Source organism: Malus sylvestris, chromosome 11 (genome assembly GCF_916048215.2).
Source record: "Malus sylvestris chromosome 11, drMalSylv7.2, whole genome shotgun sequence".
Classification (NCBI taxonomy): domain Eukaryota; kingdom Viridiplantae; phylum Streptophyta; class Magnoliopsida; order Rosales; family Rosaceae; genus Malus; species Malus sylvestris.
The window spans coordinates 24,649,798-24,666,528 of record NC_062270.1 but is presented as its reverse complement, the minus strand read 5'-3'; the positions used below and the strand labels follow the sequence as shown (position 1 = coordinate 24,666,528).

Genomic DNA, 16,731 nt, shown 5'->3' with positions numbered 1-16,731 from the left:
TTTTTCAATTCAGCAAAATAGACAATTGGGCTATCAAATTTTCAAAATAAAAAATTAGTGAAAAAACACATGGGTAGGAGAGAGAGCGTGGTCAGTATTGAGAGCAACAGAGATTTGTCATATTTCAATGAAATTGTAGAATTAAAAGCACCAACCAGAGCCACCACCATTTCTTCTAACAATATTAATAATAATTTTTTGCCCACCACTGCTACCCCAAATAAGGATTCTCCAAAATCTGTCCTGTCCAAATGACAAGGTACTTTCACGACTTCTTCCCCGTATAAGAAAATTCAACAAAAATACACACACACACAACACACACATATGTTTTACATTACTACTACTATGATCCATATAAAGAACACCAAACAAAAAAAAAAACACTAAATTATTAATTTTAACTTTTTAGGTTTCTTTTGGAATGTAAGTAAGAAAGTTACAAACTAAAGATAAGAAGCAGTTGATGGCATGGCGGTGCATGGCAAGGTTGATGTTATTAAGCTTATGACTGAAGACAAGAAGCAGTTGATGGACAACATATTAAACATTGTTGTAGAAGATAATGAGAAATTCCTCAAAAGGTTAGAGATAGAACGGACACGTTTGTGTCTCTTTTTGTCTACTATTTTTTGAACCATTGTGTTTTAAGTAGTGGGAAATGAAAAAAAACATAGTACATTTTTTTTTCCTACTAGAACTGTGATATGATTTAATCTAAACAAAATTATGGGGAGGAGGATTCGATGGGTTGGACTGATTACATGTATGCAGTTTGTTGAAATATACAAACTAGTTCAACTAAAATATACAAATGGATTCTACTAAAAAAGTATGCAAAACTAGTTCGACATGTATTTGGATCTAATTTGCCAAAAATAGTCGAAGACGGGTTGAACTAATAATGCAAAAATGGTTGAAGATGGGTTGAACTATTTATGCAAAAATGATCGAGGATGGGTTGAACTAATTCTGCAAAAATGGTCAAAGACCGATTGAACTGATTCTACAAAAATAAAAATGGTCGATGACGAGTTCAGCTAATTACGCAAAAATGGTTGATGATTGATTGAATTGATTCTACAAAATGATCGGGGACGGGTTGAATTGAATCTACAAAAATGGTCAATGACTAATTGAACTGATTTTGCAAAAATTGTCGAAGATGGGTTGAACTGATTCTGCAAAAAATGTCAAGGACAAGTTGAACTGATTATGCAAAAATGGTTAAGGATTGATTGAACTGATTCTGCAAAAATGAACAAAGACAGGTTGAACCGATTCTGCAAAGATGATCGAGGACTGATTGAATTGATTCTAGTAATAAAGCATACAAATTGATTCTGCATATAATTTCAAAAACTGATTTTGCATGATGGATTGAGCTTATGGCACATATTAATATTGTTAGAGTTGTGGGGCTAGATTCTATTAACAACCCTAAAGCCTTAAGGATATGGCTGGTATTTTAAAACTTTCTTTTCAAGTTTTTGGGTTGGGCATTAGTTGTCATTATGCCTTTTCTCTCCTTCACATGTTTAAGAACTAATGGAGTTCATTGAAATATAATGAAAGTTTTTGTTTCTATATATAAAGCTCCCAAAAGTTTAGCATGATAAAATAAAAAATAAAAATAAATACACCTTTCTTTCTCTCCCATCCTCTCTCACCATTGCCCCTCTCTCTTTATGCCTCGCCATCATCTCTCTCTCCTCTTTCACCCATCACTATCATCTCTCTTCTCTTTCACCCATCACCATCATTTCTCCCTCTTCTCTCTCTCTCATGTCACTCATTCCTCCCCTCTTTTATTTTTGTTAGGTATATAATTTAAAACTTAATCATATTTTTTAAGAAATAATAATATGAATTATTTATTGCATGTCAAAATTCAACAAAATTATTATCAACAAATTTTTAATACACTACTATCACTATTTCTAGAAATAGTGATTACTTTCTGGGATGACACACCCCGACCCGGAATGTTCACCTGGACATCCAAATCGCGATGTGCTAGCCGACATCTGGAAGGTGACGAAGCTATAAAGTGTAGTGATGTGGAAAGAGTGAATAAATTAAAACCTAAAAGTGACAAATTTAAGTGCATATATGAGCGAGATTGAATCCATATCACACAAATGATGTCAAAACATAAGTAAATTGCAATGAAAGATAAAGAACGTTTATACCAAAAGGAGGGATCCTCCTACATGTCAGCTTTTGCCATAAAAGTCGTCAACAACATGAGCTCTATTGGGTCAACATGAAATAATCACCCACATCAATAGCTAAATAACGAAAAAACGAGACGCATAATAGCCAATGAGTGAGATGTACTTAAGTTGTCCGTATCTAACTTACCAGTATGGAAAAATAAGATCCTTGCGTTGCATGACTTTTAGCTCAAACCCTGCATTCGAGCGAATTTTCAGTGAGCAATATTTGTGGTTTTTGGAGTTTCGACTAATCTTGGTGAGAAATTTTCTACTAAGGTTGGTTGGGTTTCCATTTCACAGGTCAAGAGAAGAGAGCACAAGCAGCACCCTTGTGGCCCTTGTCAAGATGGCAAGGCAACCTGGCCATACGAGAGCATAGAACAAAAATACATAAGGTAAACAAAATTAAATGAGTAGGTACAACATGTTATAGAAGGCGTAAAGTGCTTGGAGAACAACAAAGCTGAACAAAACGTAACAGCTACTTGCTACCATAAATCATTTCAAACAACAACAACAACAACAAACCCTAAATCATTTCAAAAACTAAAAAAAATTGTAATAAAGATACACATCACAGGATTTGTTTTCATTACATGATAGAAGTGTAGCATTAACAGCTGACTAAGAATAAACGCTGATGAAAGCGGAAGCAATCCAATATTTCCTAAAACAAATTTGCCATGTTATACCTACTTAGTAATAAGCTTGTGTACATTAAACCAAATGTAGGTGAGACTTTGTACTCTTAATTTTAACAAACTATCACGATAGTTTATGAAAGAGTACTTAGCCATCCATATATCATAATGGTAGCATGATTGAATAGTGAGTACGTAGACAAGAACTACACCAAGGTTACCAGAAGTTGAAGAGTAACATGAGAACAAGAGAATTATTTTTTTTTAAGGAGAATTTAGCGAGGTACTTTTGTGAAACCACCATAGTATGTAAACAATTAGAATATCTCTTAGATACTAAAATTTTGCAGTTGGCAAGGATTACCCCATCAAAACATTCTGAATACAACCTTTTCATCTTCAGATTGCATGTCCACTTTCAAAAGAAAGACCTTGCGAACGAAAAACAGTGTAGCTATGAGCATTGACTTAAAGAGTAACAAGATATATAAATCAAAGGTGAAAACAGAACAACAACAACAACAACAACAAAGCCTTTTCCCACTAAGTGGGGTCGGCTATATGAATCCTAGAACGCCATTTCGCTCAGTTTTGTGTCATGTCCTCCGTTAGATCCAAGTACTCAAGTCTTTTCCTAGGGTCTCTTCCAAAGTTTTCCTAGGTCTTCCTCTACCCCTTCGGCCCTGAACCTCTGTCCCGTAGTCACATTTTCAAACCGGAGCGTCAGTAGGCCTTCTTTGCACATATCCAAACCACCGGAACCGATTTTCTCTCATATTTCCTTCAATTTTGGCTACTCCTACTTTACCTCGGATATCCTCATTCCCAATCTTATCCTTTCTCGTGTGCCCATACATCCCACGAAGCATCCTCATCTCCGCTACACCCATTTTGTGTACGTGTTAATGCTTCACCGCCCAACATTCTGTGCCATACAACATCGCGGCCTTATTGTCGTCCTATAAAATTTTCCCTTGAGCTTCAGTGGCCTACGACGGTCACACAACACGCCGGATGCACTCTTACACTTCATCCATCCAGCTTGTATTCTATGGTTGAGGTCTCCATCTAAGTCTCCGTTCTCTTGCAAGATAGATCCTAGGTAGCGAAAACGGTCACTTTTTGTGATCTTCGCTAGATTGCTCCGGTCATTAGTGTGGATAAGTATATAAATGGATAGAGATAGGAAAGCAAACACAAGATATACGTGGTTCACCCAGATTGACTACGTCCACGGAATAGAGGAGTTCTCATTAATTGTGAAGGGTTTACACAAGTACATAGGTTCAAGCTCTCCTTTAGTAAGTACAAGTGAATGATTTAGTACAAATGATATTAGGAAATATTGTGGGAGAATGATCTCGTAACCACGAAACTTCTAAGTACCGGAGTGTGGTATCGTCTTGACTTGCCTTATCTGTCTCATAGGTAGATGTGGCATCTTCTCTGGAAGTACTCTTCCTCCATCCAGGGGTGGTATCTGTAACTGGTGGAGATGCACAAGGTAATGTATCAATTTCACTTGAAGCTTACTTGTAGTTTCAGGCTTGGTCAAGCGCGATACAAACCATGTAGTAGGAGTCCCCCAAGTCGCCGAGCTAGGGGATCTGCTGAAAGAGGTGACAGACAAGGTAAGCAATCAGAGCTCCGGCTGATTGTTCACATTCTCCCTATCTTGCAGGCAGCATGAAGGATAAAGAGAAGAAAAATGAGAAGAGATGATATGGGATACTTTTGCTTTTGAAGAAGTAACTTTCCACAAGCTTATTCTTGAACTGGGCTGGAGGGTTTTCTGGTTTCCTCCAGAGTATAAGGCCGACTGAAGAATTTGAGGGTCAAAACAAGTCCATCAAATCTAGAGTACGTTCGACCCTGCTGATATGGGATACTTTTGCTTTTGACAGAGTAGTGGATGTATCGGCACGTGTGCTGTTACGCTTGTCTCCACATACTTCCTTATATCCTTCTCACTTTCCCTATCTGTTCCTCAGGCAGATGCAGTATCTTCCCTGGAAGCATAAGATGTTGAAGATGAGTACTCGAGAGCAATGCCAGGTAAGTAATCAGGTAAGGGGTTCCAGGCAGTCAGTTCCTGGCTGGAAGCTTGATTCCAAGTGCTGACTGATTGCTCTCTTTCTCCTTGTCTTGCAGGTAAGAACAAGGCCAAAGGAAAAGACAGGGAAAAAGCATGATATGGGATACTCTTGCTTTTAACCCTGATGATATGAGATATTCTTGCTCTAGTATAGCTTGTTTACAGAGGTGTTATCGGGGGGAAAGAAAGTTGAATATTTCGAAAGGCTTCGTTGGGAGTGCCCTCTCAGATAAGAGGAAGGGTTGAGCATTTTTGCAGGTCTGCCTGTCCGTTGGGGATGGAGGTTGACATATATAGGAGTCTCCCTAACATCAAGTAATAATGCTATTCTTTTACCCTGCTTGGTCATAGCACGGTAGTGGGAGCTGCCAGCTTCACATGTTTTAACTCTGTCAGAGCACTTTGAAAAAGTGGTCTGTGGTATCTGGAAAGCTGATGTTGCGTGTGAAGATTACAGACAAGCTTTATCCAATGAGATCCAGCTCTTGAAGTTGGGAAAGTGGTGCCTCTTCAGTTTTTGAACAAGCAATCCTGTCGGGGATCTGGCTATCGAGATTCGGAGAACGATGCCTCTTCGATTTTTGAGAAAGCAATCTTGCTGGGGGTCTGGCTCTCGAGATTCGGAGAGCGGTGTCTCTTTGATTTTTTAGAAAGTAATCATGTTGGGAGTCTGGCTCTCGAGATTCGGAGGGCGGTGCCTCTTCAATTTTGGAGCAAGCAATCTTGTTGGGAGTGTTTTCTCGAATGTGAGTAAAGGTTGGGCATGTTTGCTAGTCTACCTTGCCACGAAGCACATAGGTTGTTGACACACAGGGACTTTCCAATTATCCAGCAGTGGTACTGTTCTTTTACCCTCTCTTCGATTTTTGAGAAAGTAATCATGTTGGGAGTCTGGCTCTCGAGATTCGGAGGGCGGTGCCTCTTCGATTTTGGAGCAAGCAATCTTGTTGGGAGTGTTTTCTCGAATGTGAGTAAAGGTTGGGCATGTTTGCTAGTCTACCTTGCCACGAAGCACAGAGGTTGACACACAGGGACTTTCCAATTATCCAGCAGTGGTACTGTTCCTTTACCCTCTCTTCGATTTTTGAGAAAGTAATCATGTTGGGAGTCTGGCTCTCGAGATTCGGAGGGCGGTGCCTCTTCGATTTTGGAGCAAGCAATCTTGTTGGGAGTGTTTTCTCGAATGTGAGTAAAGGTTGGGCATGTTTGCTAGTCTACCTTGCCACGAAGCACAGAGGTTGACACACCGGAACTTTCCAATTATCCAGCAGTGGTACTGTTCCTTTACCCTTGTGGGTAATAATATGGTAGCTAGACCTTCAAAATTTATGTGTCTAAACTTTGTTAGTGTTGTTTCTTTGCTATTCTTTTACCCTTCTTGGTCAGAGCGATGTAGTGGGAGCTGCAAGCTTCACGTGTCTCAACTTTGTCAGAGAACTTTGGCAAAGTTATCTGTGGTACCCATGAGATACTGTTGCGTGTGGGAAGTGGGTGATTGAATAGTACGATTCATGTGCTTTCTACTTCGCCAGAAATCTTCGACAGAATGCCTATAATTTCTGCAAAGCTGAGTGTGCGTGTGACAGGTGCTGACAAGGCTGGAAAAGTAGGTGCCTCTTCGATTTCTGAGATCGGCCCTCGTGGTCTCTGAGCAGCCCAGCTTTTGAGAAAGCAAGCCTCTTCGATTTCTGAGATCGGCCTTCGTGGTCTTTGAGCAGCCCAGCTTTTGAGAAAGCAAACGCCTCTTCGATTTCTGAGATCAACCCTCGTGGTCTCTAAGCAGCCCAGCTTTTGAGAAAGCAAACGCCTCTTCGATTTCTGAGCAGGCGCCTCTTCGATTTCTGAAGCTTCGTCGAGTGCAGATTTTTATAAGGGCTGACATTAAGTTCCAAAGCACACTTGAATATCCACCAGTAGAAGCTCCATTCTTGCACTTCTAAGATCTTGATTTGTCCGACCTCTTCTCTCTTCAACACCTTTGAAAATGTCTGGCCCCTCCGACCGTCGTTTTGACTTGAACCTTGTTGAAGAGGCAGCCCCGCCTTCTCCAGACAACATATGGCGCCCATCCTTCGTCTCCCCTACTGGTCCTCTTACCGTTTGGGATTCCGTGATGAAGAATGATATGACCGCTGCAGTAGTGGCCAGGAACCTTCTCACTCCCAAAGATAACAGACTACTTTCCAAACGGTCTGATGAGTTGGCTGTTAAGGATTCTCTGGCTCTCAGTGTTCAGTGTGCAGGTTCTGTGTCTAATATGGCCCAACGCCTATTTGCTCGAACCCGCCAAGTTGAATCATTGGCGGCTGAAGTGATGAGTCTCAAACAGGAGATTAGAGGGCTCAAGCATGAGAATAAACAGTTGCACCGGCTCGCACATGACTATGCTACAAACATGAAGAGGAAGCTTGACCAGATGAAGGAATCTAATGGTCAGGTTTTACTTGATCATCAGAGATTTGTGGGTTTGTTCCAAAGGCATTTATTGCCTTCGTCTTCTGGGGCTGTACCGCGTAATGAAGCTCCAAATGATCAACCTCTGATGCCTCCTCCTTCTAGGGTTCTGTCCAGTACTGAGGCTCCGAATGATCCCCCTCCGGTGCCTTCTCTTTCTGGGGCTCTACCGACTGCTGAAACTTCTCCTAAGCAACCTTTGTGAAGGCTCCCTCTTGTTTGTTTATTTTGACTCGAGTATATGTACATATTTGTAACTTATCGGGGATATCAATAAATAAGCTTTCCTTCATTTCAACGTATTGTGTTAAATACACCAAAGCCTTCTTCGCTAAGTTCTTTGAATTTTCTTTTGTTGAAGCTTGTATGTTGAAGCTTTGTGAGTGGAGCATGTAGGTTGAGGTAGTGTTCCCTTAATTTCCCAAGTGAGGAAAACTTCTCGGTTGGAGACTTGGAAAATCCAAGTCACTGAGTGGGATCGGCTATATGAATCTTAGAACGCCATTGTGTTCTGTCCTGTGTCATGTCCTCCGTTAGATCCAAGTACTCTAAGTCTTTTCTTAGGGTCTCTTCCAAAGTTTTCCTAGGTCTTCCTCTACCCCTTCGGCCCTGAACCTCTGTCCCATAGTCGCATCTTCTAATCGGAGCGTCAGTAGGCCTTCTTTGCACATGTCCAAACCACCATAACCGATTTTCTCTCATCTTTCCTTCAATTTCGGCTACTCCTACTTTACCCCGGATATCCTCATTCCTAATCTTATCCTTTCTCGTGTGCCCACACATCCAACGAAGCATCCTCATCTCCGCTACACCCATTTTGTGTACATGTTTATGCTTCACCGCCCAACATTCTGTGCCATACAGCATCGCCGGCCTTATTGCCGTCCTATAAAATTTTCCCTTGAGCTTCAGTGGCATACGGCGGTCACACAACACGCCGGATGCACTCTTCCACTTCATCCATCCAGCTTGTATTCTATGGTTGAGATCTCCATCTAATTCTCCGTTCTTTTGCAAGATAGATCCTAGGTAACGAAAACGGTCGCTCTTTGGTATTTCTTGATCTCTGATCCTCACCCCTAACTCGTTTTGGCCTCCATTTGCACTGAACTTGCACTCCATATATTCTGTCTTTGATCGGCTTAGACGAAGACCTTTAGATTCCAACACTTCTCTCCAAAGGTTAAGCTTTGCATTTACCCCTTCCTGAGTTTCATCTATCAACACTATATCGTCTGCGAAAAGCATACACCAAGGAATATCATCTTGAATATGTCCTGTTAACTCATCCATTACCAACGCAAAAAGGTAAGGACTTAAGGATGAACCTTGATGTAATCCTACAGTTATGGGAAAGCTTTCGGTTTGTCCTTCATGAGTTCTTACGGCAGTCTTTGCTCCTTCATACATATCCTGTATAGCTTGGATATATGCTACTCGTACTCCTTTCTTCTCTAAAATCCTCCAAAGAATGTCTCTTGGGACCCTATCATACGCTTTTTCCAAATCTATAAAGACCATGTGTAAATCCTTTTTCCCATCTCTATATCTTTCCATCAATCTTCGTAAGAGATAGATTGCCTCCATGGTTGAGCGCCCTGGCATGAACCCAAATTGGTTGTTCGAAACCCGTGTCTCTTGCCTCAATCTATGCTCAATGACTCTCTCCCAGAGCTTCATTGTATGACTCATTAGCTTAATACCCCTATAGTTCATGCAATTTTGTACATCGCCCTTATTCTTGTAGATAGGCACCAAAGTGCTCGTTCGCCACTCATTTGGCATCTTCTTCGTTTTCAAAATCCTATTGAAAAGGTCAATGAGCCATGTTATACCTGTCTCTCCCAAAACTTTCCACACTTCGATTGGTATATCGTCTGGGCCTACTGCTTTTCTATGCTTCATCTTCTTCAAAGCTACAACCACTTCTTCCTTCCGGATTCTACGATAAAAAGAGTAGTTTCTACACTCTTCTGAGTTACTCAACTCCCCTAAAGAAGCACTCCTTTCATGTCCTTCATTGAAAAGATTATGAAAACAACATTTCCATCTGTCTTTAACCGCGTTCTCTGTAGCAAGAACCTTTCCATCCTCATCCTTGATGCACCTCACTTGGTTTAGGTCCCTTGTCTTCTTTTCCCTTGCTCTAGCTAGTTTATAGATATCCAACTCTCCTTCTTTGGTATCTAGTCGCTTATACATATCGTCATAAGCCGCTAACTTAGCTTCTCTCACAGCTTTCTTCGCCTCTTGCTTCGCTTTTCTATACCTTTCACCATTTTCATCGGTCCTATCCTTGTATAAGGCTTTACAACATTCCTTCTTAGCCTTCACCTTTGTTTGTACCTCCTCATTCCACCACCAAGATTCCTTTTGGTGTGGGGCAAAGCCCTTGGACTCTCCTAATACCTCTTTTGCTACTTTTCGGATACAACTAGCCATGGAATCCCACATTTGGTTAGCTTCCCCCTCTCTATCCCACACACACTGGATGATTACTTTCTCTTTGAAAATGGCTTGTTTTTCTTCTTTTAGATTCCACCATCTAGTCCTTGGGCACTTCCAAGTCTTGTTCTTTTTTCTCACTCTTTTGATATGTACATCCATCACCAACAAGCGATGTTGATTAGCCACGCTCTCTCCTGGTATAACTTTGCAATCCTTACAAGTTATACGATCCCCTTTCCTCATTAGAAGAAAATCTATTTGTGTTTTTGACGACCCACTCTTGTAGGTGATCACATGTTCTTCTCTCTTCTTAAAGAAGGTGTTGGCTAAGAAGAGATCATATGTCATTGCAAAATCCAAGATAGCTTCCCCATCCTCGTTTCTCTCCCCAAAACCATGGCCACCATGAAAACCTCCATAGTTGCCTGTCTCCCTGCCCACGTGTCTATTTAAATCTCCTCCTATAAATAACTTCTCCGTCTGAGCAATTCCTTGCACCAAGTCTCCAAGGTCTTCCCAAAATTTCTCCTTCGAACTCGTATCCAACCCTACTTGAGGTGCGTACACACTAATCACATTGATAAGTTCTTGTCCTATTACAATCTTGATTGCCATGATTCTATCTCCTACCCTCTTGACATCTACAACATCTTGTGTCAAGGTCTTGTCCACGATGATGCCAACACCGTTTCTCGTTCTATTTGTGCCCGAATACCATAGTTTAAACCCTGAGTTTTCTAGATCCTTTGCCTTACGACCAACCCACTTAGTTTCTTGTAGGCACATAATATTTATCCTTCTCCTCACCATAACTTCTACTACTTCCATAGATTTTCCCGTCAAGGTTCCTATATTCCACGTTCCTAAACGCATTTTGCTCTCTTGAACTCTACCCTTCTGTCCTAGCTTCTTCACCCTTCCCCGTCTAATAGGATCAAAGTACTTCTTTTGTGTGTCCCGTGTAAAGTTGATAGGAGCATATGCTCCCAAACAACTTTGAGTGGAGTCATTCGAAAAGAAGTTTCTATAGCCTCCTTGTTCATTTAACACTGCATCCGGGTGCCGATGGAGATACAGCGACCCTTGCTCACTTATCACTGTGCTCGGGCCACACAGCGCGCCACTTACGGGTGACGCCCTAGCTTTAGCGCGATTTCGTTCTGGATTCATTTTCATAAGGATTCGACGTAATCATGGAGTGCCGGCTGTCGACTACCTGACGCCCTCCCCCTCCTCCTTTATCCGGGCTTGGGACCGGCAATGTAAGATAAACTTACACGGCGGAGTTCAAAGGTGAAAACAGAAAACTAATAAAAAATATATACAGGTTCACGTCCTACAACTTTTCACAAGCATTTACAGAGCATATTGTAGTCAAGCAAACATGCCTTCATTCTAACCCAATAAAATATAACAAAAATATAACACTGAATGTCGAATACTCATGTAGTCATGTGCTAATTCCTTTGATAATACAATATGACTCTCATGCAGAAAGCTTAATATATATGCCGGTGTGTCTGTGTATTTCTCAATCTGAAAAAAAATCTGTATTTGTCATATTATGAATCAGTTTACAGATTTATAGTCATGCACTGAAGAGAAGAGTTAAAGATCGTATAAAAGAGTCAAATGTCGTGTAACATTTAATAATCTGATAAATGTCACATATATAGAATGGACTCATAAGATTTATAACTAGTCTGATTTGTCTGTTAGTTCTAAATTGTATCATAGATCAATCATACACTCAAGATCAAATTTTACAATATGAGATATAGAAGCCTGAACAGCTTACCTTCCAATGAAACGCATTACATAACCCATCATACTTGTCGCATTGCATTTTTGCACATAGTATTTAAGGATAAGTTGCCAGAAATATCAGTGTCACTCCCATTAAAATACTTCAATAACCACAAAATGGCAGAACGGTTTAACATTCCTGCTGAATCATGAATGACGAGATCCCCATTTTTGCTCTCAACTTTTTCTGAAAACTCAGCCAAGCTTTCAAATAGCATGGAGCCATTAGATACAGCCCATTTAGCCATAACAGCAGAAGCAAAATCCTGAAAGACACTGTTAGGTAATAACATGAGAGCCCCAACAAGCTCAGGCGTGGGTGGGCAGCAACTACAGAGTGTAAGAAGACCTTCAACCGCAATGGCACTCGCATTTGCATCTAATTTCTCCAACCAGAAAAACTTTGAAAGTAGTCCCTGCACTTGCACCATGGAAACCGCTAGCTCTGATCTAATCAAGCCCCAGAATTTATGTTGTTCCATACAACCCCAATTAAGGGAATTCTTCATTAAGCGGAAAACTGTTTCAGTATTCTCACCAAAAATGGAAAATCTTTTCAAGCCAATCTCAATCTGTATATTAACAAGATCAGCATGATCTAATTGACCAACAAGTAGCTTGATGATGCCTTCCTCACCAATGGATATATCAGAAAGATGACAATAGACACTGGAAAACAAGAATTTTAATCGCTTCCTTTCCCACACAGAACAAGTAATTATGTCAGAAAAAAGGAGCTGCGGCAAAGAATTTTCAGCATCCTTGAATAAGGCAGTTCTTGAATACACAAGGAAGCATTTGTAGGCAGCAAAGGCACCATCGACTAACATTGCAACTAACTTCTTTTCCGCTTTAGAAATAGACTCAATGGTTTCATATGAGTTTTCAGTTCTACCATGCAAAAAAGAAAAGTACCCATTGACATGATATAGCAGCAGACGGATGCCTGAATCACTTGGAGTAATAGAATTAACGTCAACCATGGCATCTCCAAAAAAACCCACCATGCGTGCCTCATAAGCTAGTCTTGATGCATACAATAATAACCTTGCTCCAACTGGAAAACCATTCTTTAACCAGAATAGAAGCATAGCTTGCATATTTTGATGTTGAGAAAGAACAAACATACGGATAATTAAGGATGTAGCAGACCCAACCTCATCACTGTTTTCAGGACTATCTGGATGAAATTTGAGAGGAGAAAATAATTTGGACCCACTCAATTCATACAACTTTTTTATTTTAGAAGATAAAACATCATGCAGAATGAAGCCACTCTCTGGTCCTTGGCCATCAAAACTCACAAATAAAAGTAACAGTTCTTCCAAAGTACGAAGAGCCATTGGATTTGAATTTTTAATTGCTTCTCCAAGATTATGAATCATATTATCTATATCATGAACTTGACCTTCCCTGGCCACTACTAATGGACTATGGGAAGAAGCTGCATCATCTGATATCATAACTTTAGTTTCAGCTGATTTGGTACCAAATTTGTCTCCTTGGCTACATTTTGGTTGCCATTCTGTTAATGGTAATGGAGTTTCCATACATGAAGAGTTCAAACTCACAAAATCAGCAGGATGGCAAGCTTGTTGCAACTCTTTAGAGATTTCAAATTTCCTACCTGACAAAAACCTACCAAGCCTCTCTTTCAATATAGGAGACAATGCATCACAAGAGGTCAAGACATCAAGTGAACGAATCACTCCTCTCTTAACAAGTACACTAAAAGAAGATGACACACCTTTAGCTAAGATATCGTAATGTTCCACATCATAGTTGTCCATAAGAAGGAACAAAAATTCAAGAATAGTGTGAGTTACATCAATGTATCTGGGTATAGAATAGACCATTAATAACATTGCTGGTTCAATATCCATAATATTGTCTGCTTTTTCCTTGAAAAAGAGCCAATCATAAAGTAGAGCTAGTTTCACATTCGCTTCAACATAATTCTTTGTGCAAGATTTGAAAAGCCAACCCATAATAGCCCATCTTGGAATGACATCTGACTGAATGATTTCATTGGTTGGGTGGTAAGCACAACATATAAAGCGAACAATGTCAATTATGAGAGTCTTTCTGTTTGGTTCAAATAGAAACTTCTTGGAAAACCATGCCTGATGACGCTTCTGGTTTCCCAACTTCACATGAGTGAGCAAAAATCGTAAATGGGCCTCCATTTCTGGAGTAATCCGAAGTAACATATACTCGCTTGGAGTCCTTGTGTTATAGAGTTGTGGAATACCTGAAAATCCCTGAGCTTTAAATTCGCCGCGATTCAATACCAAATCCTTCCATATTGTTCTAAACTTAGGTAAATGAACCAAATCTTGTAGAAGTCGAACAAGATCCCTGCCAATCTTCAAACACAAAGGAAACTTCTCCTTAAAAACTTTAATGCAAAAATCGACCTCCAATTGCTTTAATGCCTCTAAATTTGGATTGCTTAACAACCTACAGTGATCAGCTAATAACCGAAGATATGTATACAATCCACTAGTCAAAATCATCGGTTCTACTTCTAACAAACAATCCCATTTGGTCATAAAAATGCTCACCATCTCAAAGCAAAGCCACAGATTTCCATCACTATAATCCCCTCCAATAATTTGCCTCAACAAGCAAACCAACAAACCATCAACACCTACCGCTAGAACATTGATCAACTCCTTAGTAACCCAAATTAATTGAGACTTCACCGGTTCAAGAAGTTTCACATACAGTTCATTCACGACCTTGACTAGCAAGCTAACAAACCAGAAATACCCATCAGTGACAATAGCATGTAAGTGCTTCATATGTGTTTTTCCAACATGGCTTTCACATAATACACCATAAAGGATCGCTTTGTTGAGCAACAAGTATTCTTGTGGGTTTGGAATTGTTAATGCAAAAGGGGGCCTCAGTTTTGGTTCAAGAAGTTCAAAGGCTTGTCTCAGAGAGAGCTCTATTGGGTTTTCGGCTTCATGGGAAGAGGTTTGAATTAGTTTCATTTCCTTGTCTGGTTTATATAGAACAGCTGTAATGACCATCTATGTGCAATTGGGGCATAATGGTAGTAGAATTGAGTTAAGAGACTCAGAGGTTACTGAAATTTAACTTAGCAAATCATATTTAATGGAGACATAGAAATAGCTGAGGGGAGCACCTCATAGCAGATCATTTGTATATTTCAATAACAAAAAGTTGGGCACTGGTTAGTGGCTTCTTGGATCACGCCACTGCTCATAGTAGCTCATCGAGCACACCTACATGAGTAGAATAAAAACAATCTAAGAAATGTTTACATAAGAGCTATCGCAGAGAACCCCAACACTCTGTCTAGTCAGGTAGTAAATCAAGAAGCCATATCCAATGCAAGAGAGCATTGTACCAGCTTCTTTTTCTTTTGGATAAAAAGAAACTCGCAACAAAACTACTAGTACAATACATTAAGAAACTCCAGACTGAAATAACATCGTAAAAAGTCCTATTTCTTTCCCATCTCAACCGACCATCTTCATTACGATCTCTCTAATAGATATGGGATTCACATACCCACCTAAATTAGAGAGAATGTATACAACACGAGCAGTAGAGATGGTAATTATAGAGCAACGGTCAATTTTGACTGAAACTATTTTCATAGAAACTATATTTTAGGCATGTGGGTTATGCACAACCTCATTCACGTAATGTTTTCTTTTTCCTTTTTTTTGTCTAAGAATTTTCTTTTTATTAAAAGGCAACCTCATTGATGTAATAATCTTACTATTAAATGTTCAGAATCCTACATTAATATTAGTAAAATACAAATATGAATATAGGTATGAAGGGTTTTCTGACATTTAGCATGAACGGTATAATAACATCGGCAAGTAAACGAAATTGTTTCGTTAAACCTATAAAATTTAGCCCTTCATGACTAGAGATTAAGCTGGATAGGGCAAGTGATTATGCAATGGAGCAATACCATATTCAGACGTTTTAACAAACACCTGGTGTGCAACGCGGCCAAGAAACCAAAACCAATCCAGAAAAACGGCCAGCGCGCCAGCACCTTCTTAACTGGCAAAGGTATACACAACCAAGAATTTCAATTTCAAGGAGCCTATGAAAACGATTGGTGGATAGCAGACAATAGGAAACATCAACTCTACAGATATACGTATACATATATGTGTGAGTACATATATATATATATATATATATATATGTATGTATTCATGAAAGAAGAACACTTACATACACGACTATACGATATCTTGGGGGAGCTCGACGCGAACTTGATTACTTGGCCGCTGTGACTGAGAAGAAAAGGCGCGGGAGGAAGAGAAGGTCGGGCAAACGGTGACGAAGCAAGCGTGGCGACAGAGGTGCGAGTAAGCCAAGTATCGCGAAAGGTAAATGCTACGGAACAAAATTAGTAAACAAAAATACTGAATTTGATGATTGAATTATATTTAAGTGTTATTTATGTGCTTATTTCTTATTGTCACGTATTATTGAATTTGAATATTTAGTCTATTTAACATTACTCATTTCAAAATCGTCTACGGTATTGAGAATGCGTCATCTCCAAAGCTTAGAGACAAAGCATAAAATTTTAAGTTAGAAAATTTTAAGTCATAACTCAGAAATTGTTTTTTTCCTTAAATACTTATGGCCTAAGATTTTAGGAAAATTAATGAAAGGGCTCTAAAACTTTTAATTTTAAGCAAAAGTCATTTTATAACTTTATTTAATAATAAGAACAAGAGAGAGAGGGAGGGAGAGAACGAGAAAAAGAGAAAAAACCTTATCAAAAGCGCGTGTAGTCCCCTTTGCCGTTGCATCTTCCAACTACTTTTTCTAGTACTCATCAATTGGGGTCCAAAAATTGCCTTGCGAAGCAACTCCAATCTTGGCTACTCCAATATCTATAAAGACACCTCTATATATTTGTACTATATATACATGAACACCCTACCACATATTATATATTATAGACATATGAAGCATTGAAGAGTACATTGTGCAACTTTATTTACCAAGCCAATACCTTTTATACACACAATTTTGATTTACATGATGCACCATTGAG

At 39.6% G+C, this 16,731-nt stretch overlaps 1 protein-coding gene and 1 long non-coding RNA gene across 9 annotated transcripts; one reads left to right on the top strand and one right to left on the bottom strand.

Annotated features, from left to right (window-relative positions):
- Positions 1-2,092: 2,092 nt before the first annotated feature.
- LOC126589735 (uncharacterized) lies at positions 2,093-16,146 on the bottom strand. Of its 8 annotated transcripts, none has more exons than XR_007611905.1 (4): positions 15,894-16,146; positions 11,656-14,917; positions 2,365-2,578; positions 2,093-2,253 (listed from the first exon to the last, which is right to left on the bottom strand). XR_007611905.1 is itself a non-coding variant. In XM_050255120.1 (3 exons), exon 2 carries the CDS (start codon positions 14,699-14,701, stop codon positions 11,684-11,686), a length of 3,018 nt encoding a protein of 1,005 aa, XP_050111077.1. In that variant the 5' UTR covers positions 14,702-14,917; positions 15,894-16,146; the 3' UTR covers positions 2,257-2,578; positions 11,656-11,683. The 8 variants fall into 8 exon arrangements, 6 of the variants coding, with proteins under 6 accessions (XP_050111077.1, XP_050111078.1, XP_050111079.1 ...); XR_007611904.1 differs by lacking the exon at positions 2,093-2,253 and adding an exon at positions 3,225-3,291 and having other exon boundaries at positions 2,257-2,578; XM_050255120.1 differs by lacking the exon at positions 2,093-2,253 and having other exon boundaries at positions 2,257-2,578.
- Positions 4,529-5,625, top strand: LOC126589739 (uncharacterized). Its single transcript, XR_007611906.1, has 3 exons — positions 4,529-4,720; positions 4,852-4,915; positions 5,012-5,625. It is a non-coding gene; the product is annotated as an uncharacterized LOC126589739 (long non-coding RNA).
- Positions 16,147-16,731: the final 585 nt, after the last annotated feature.

What these genes read in the sequence shown, in the direction of transcription:
- LOC126589735 (XM_050255120.1), bottom strand. Translation starts at nt 14,701, where the DNA reads ATGGTCATTACAGCTGTTCTATATAAACCAGACAAGGAAATGAAACTA.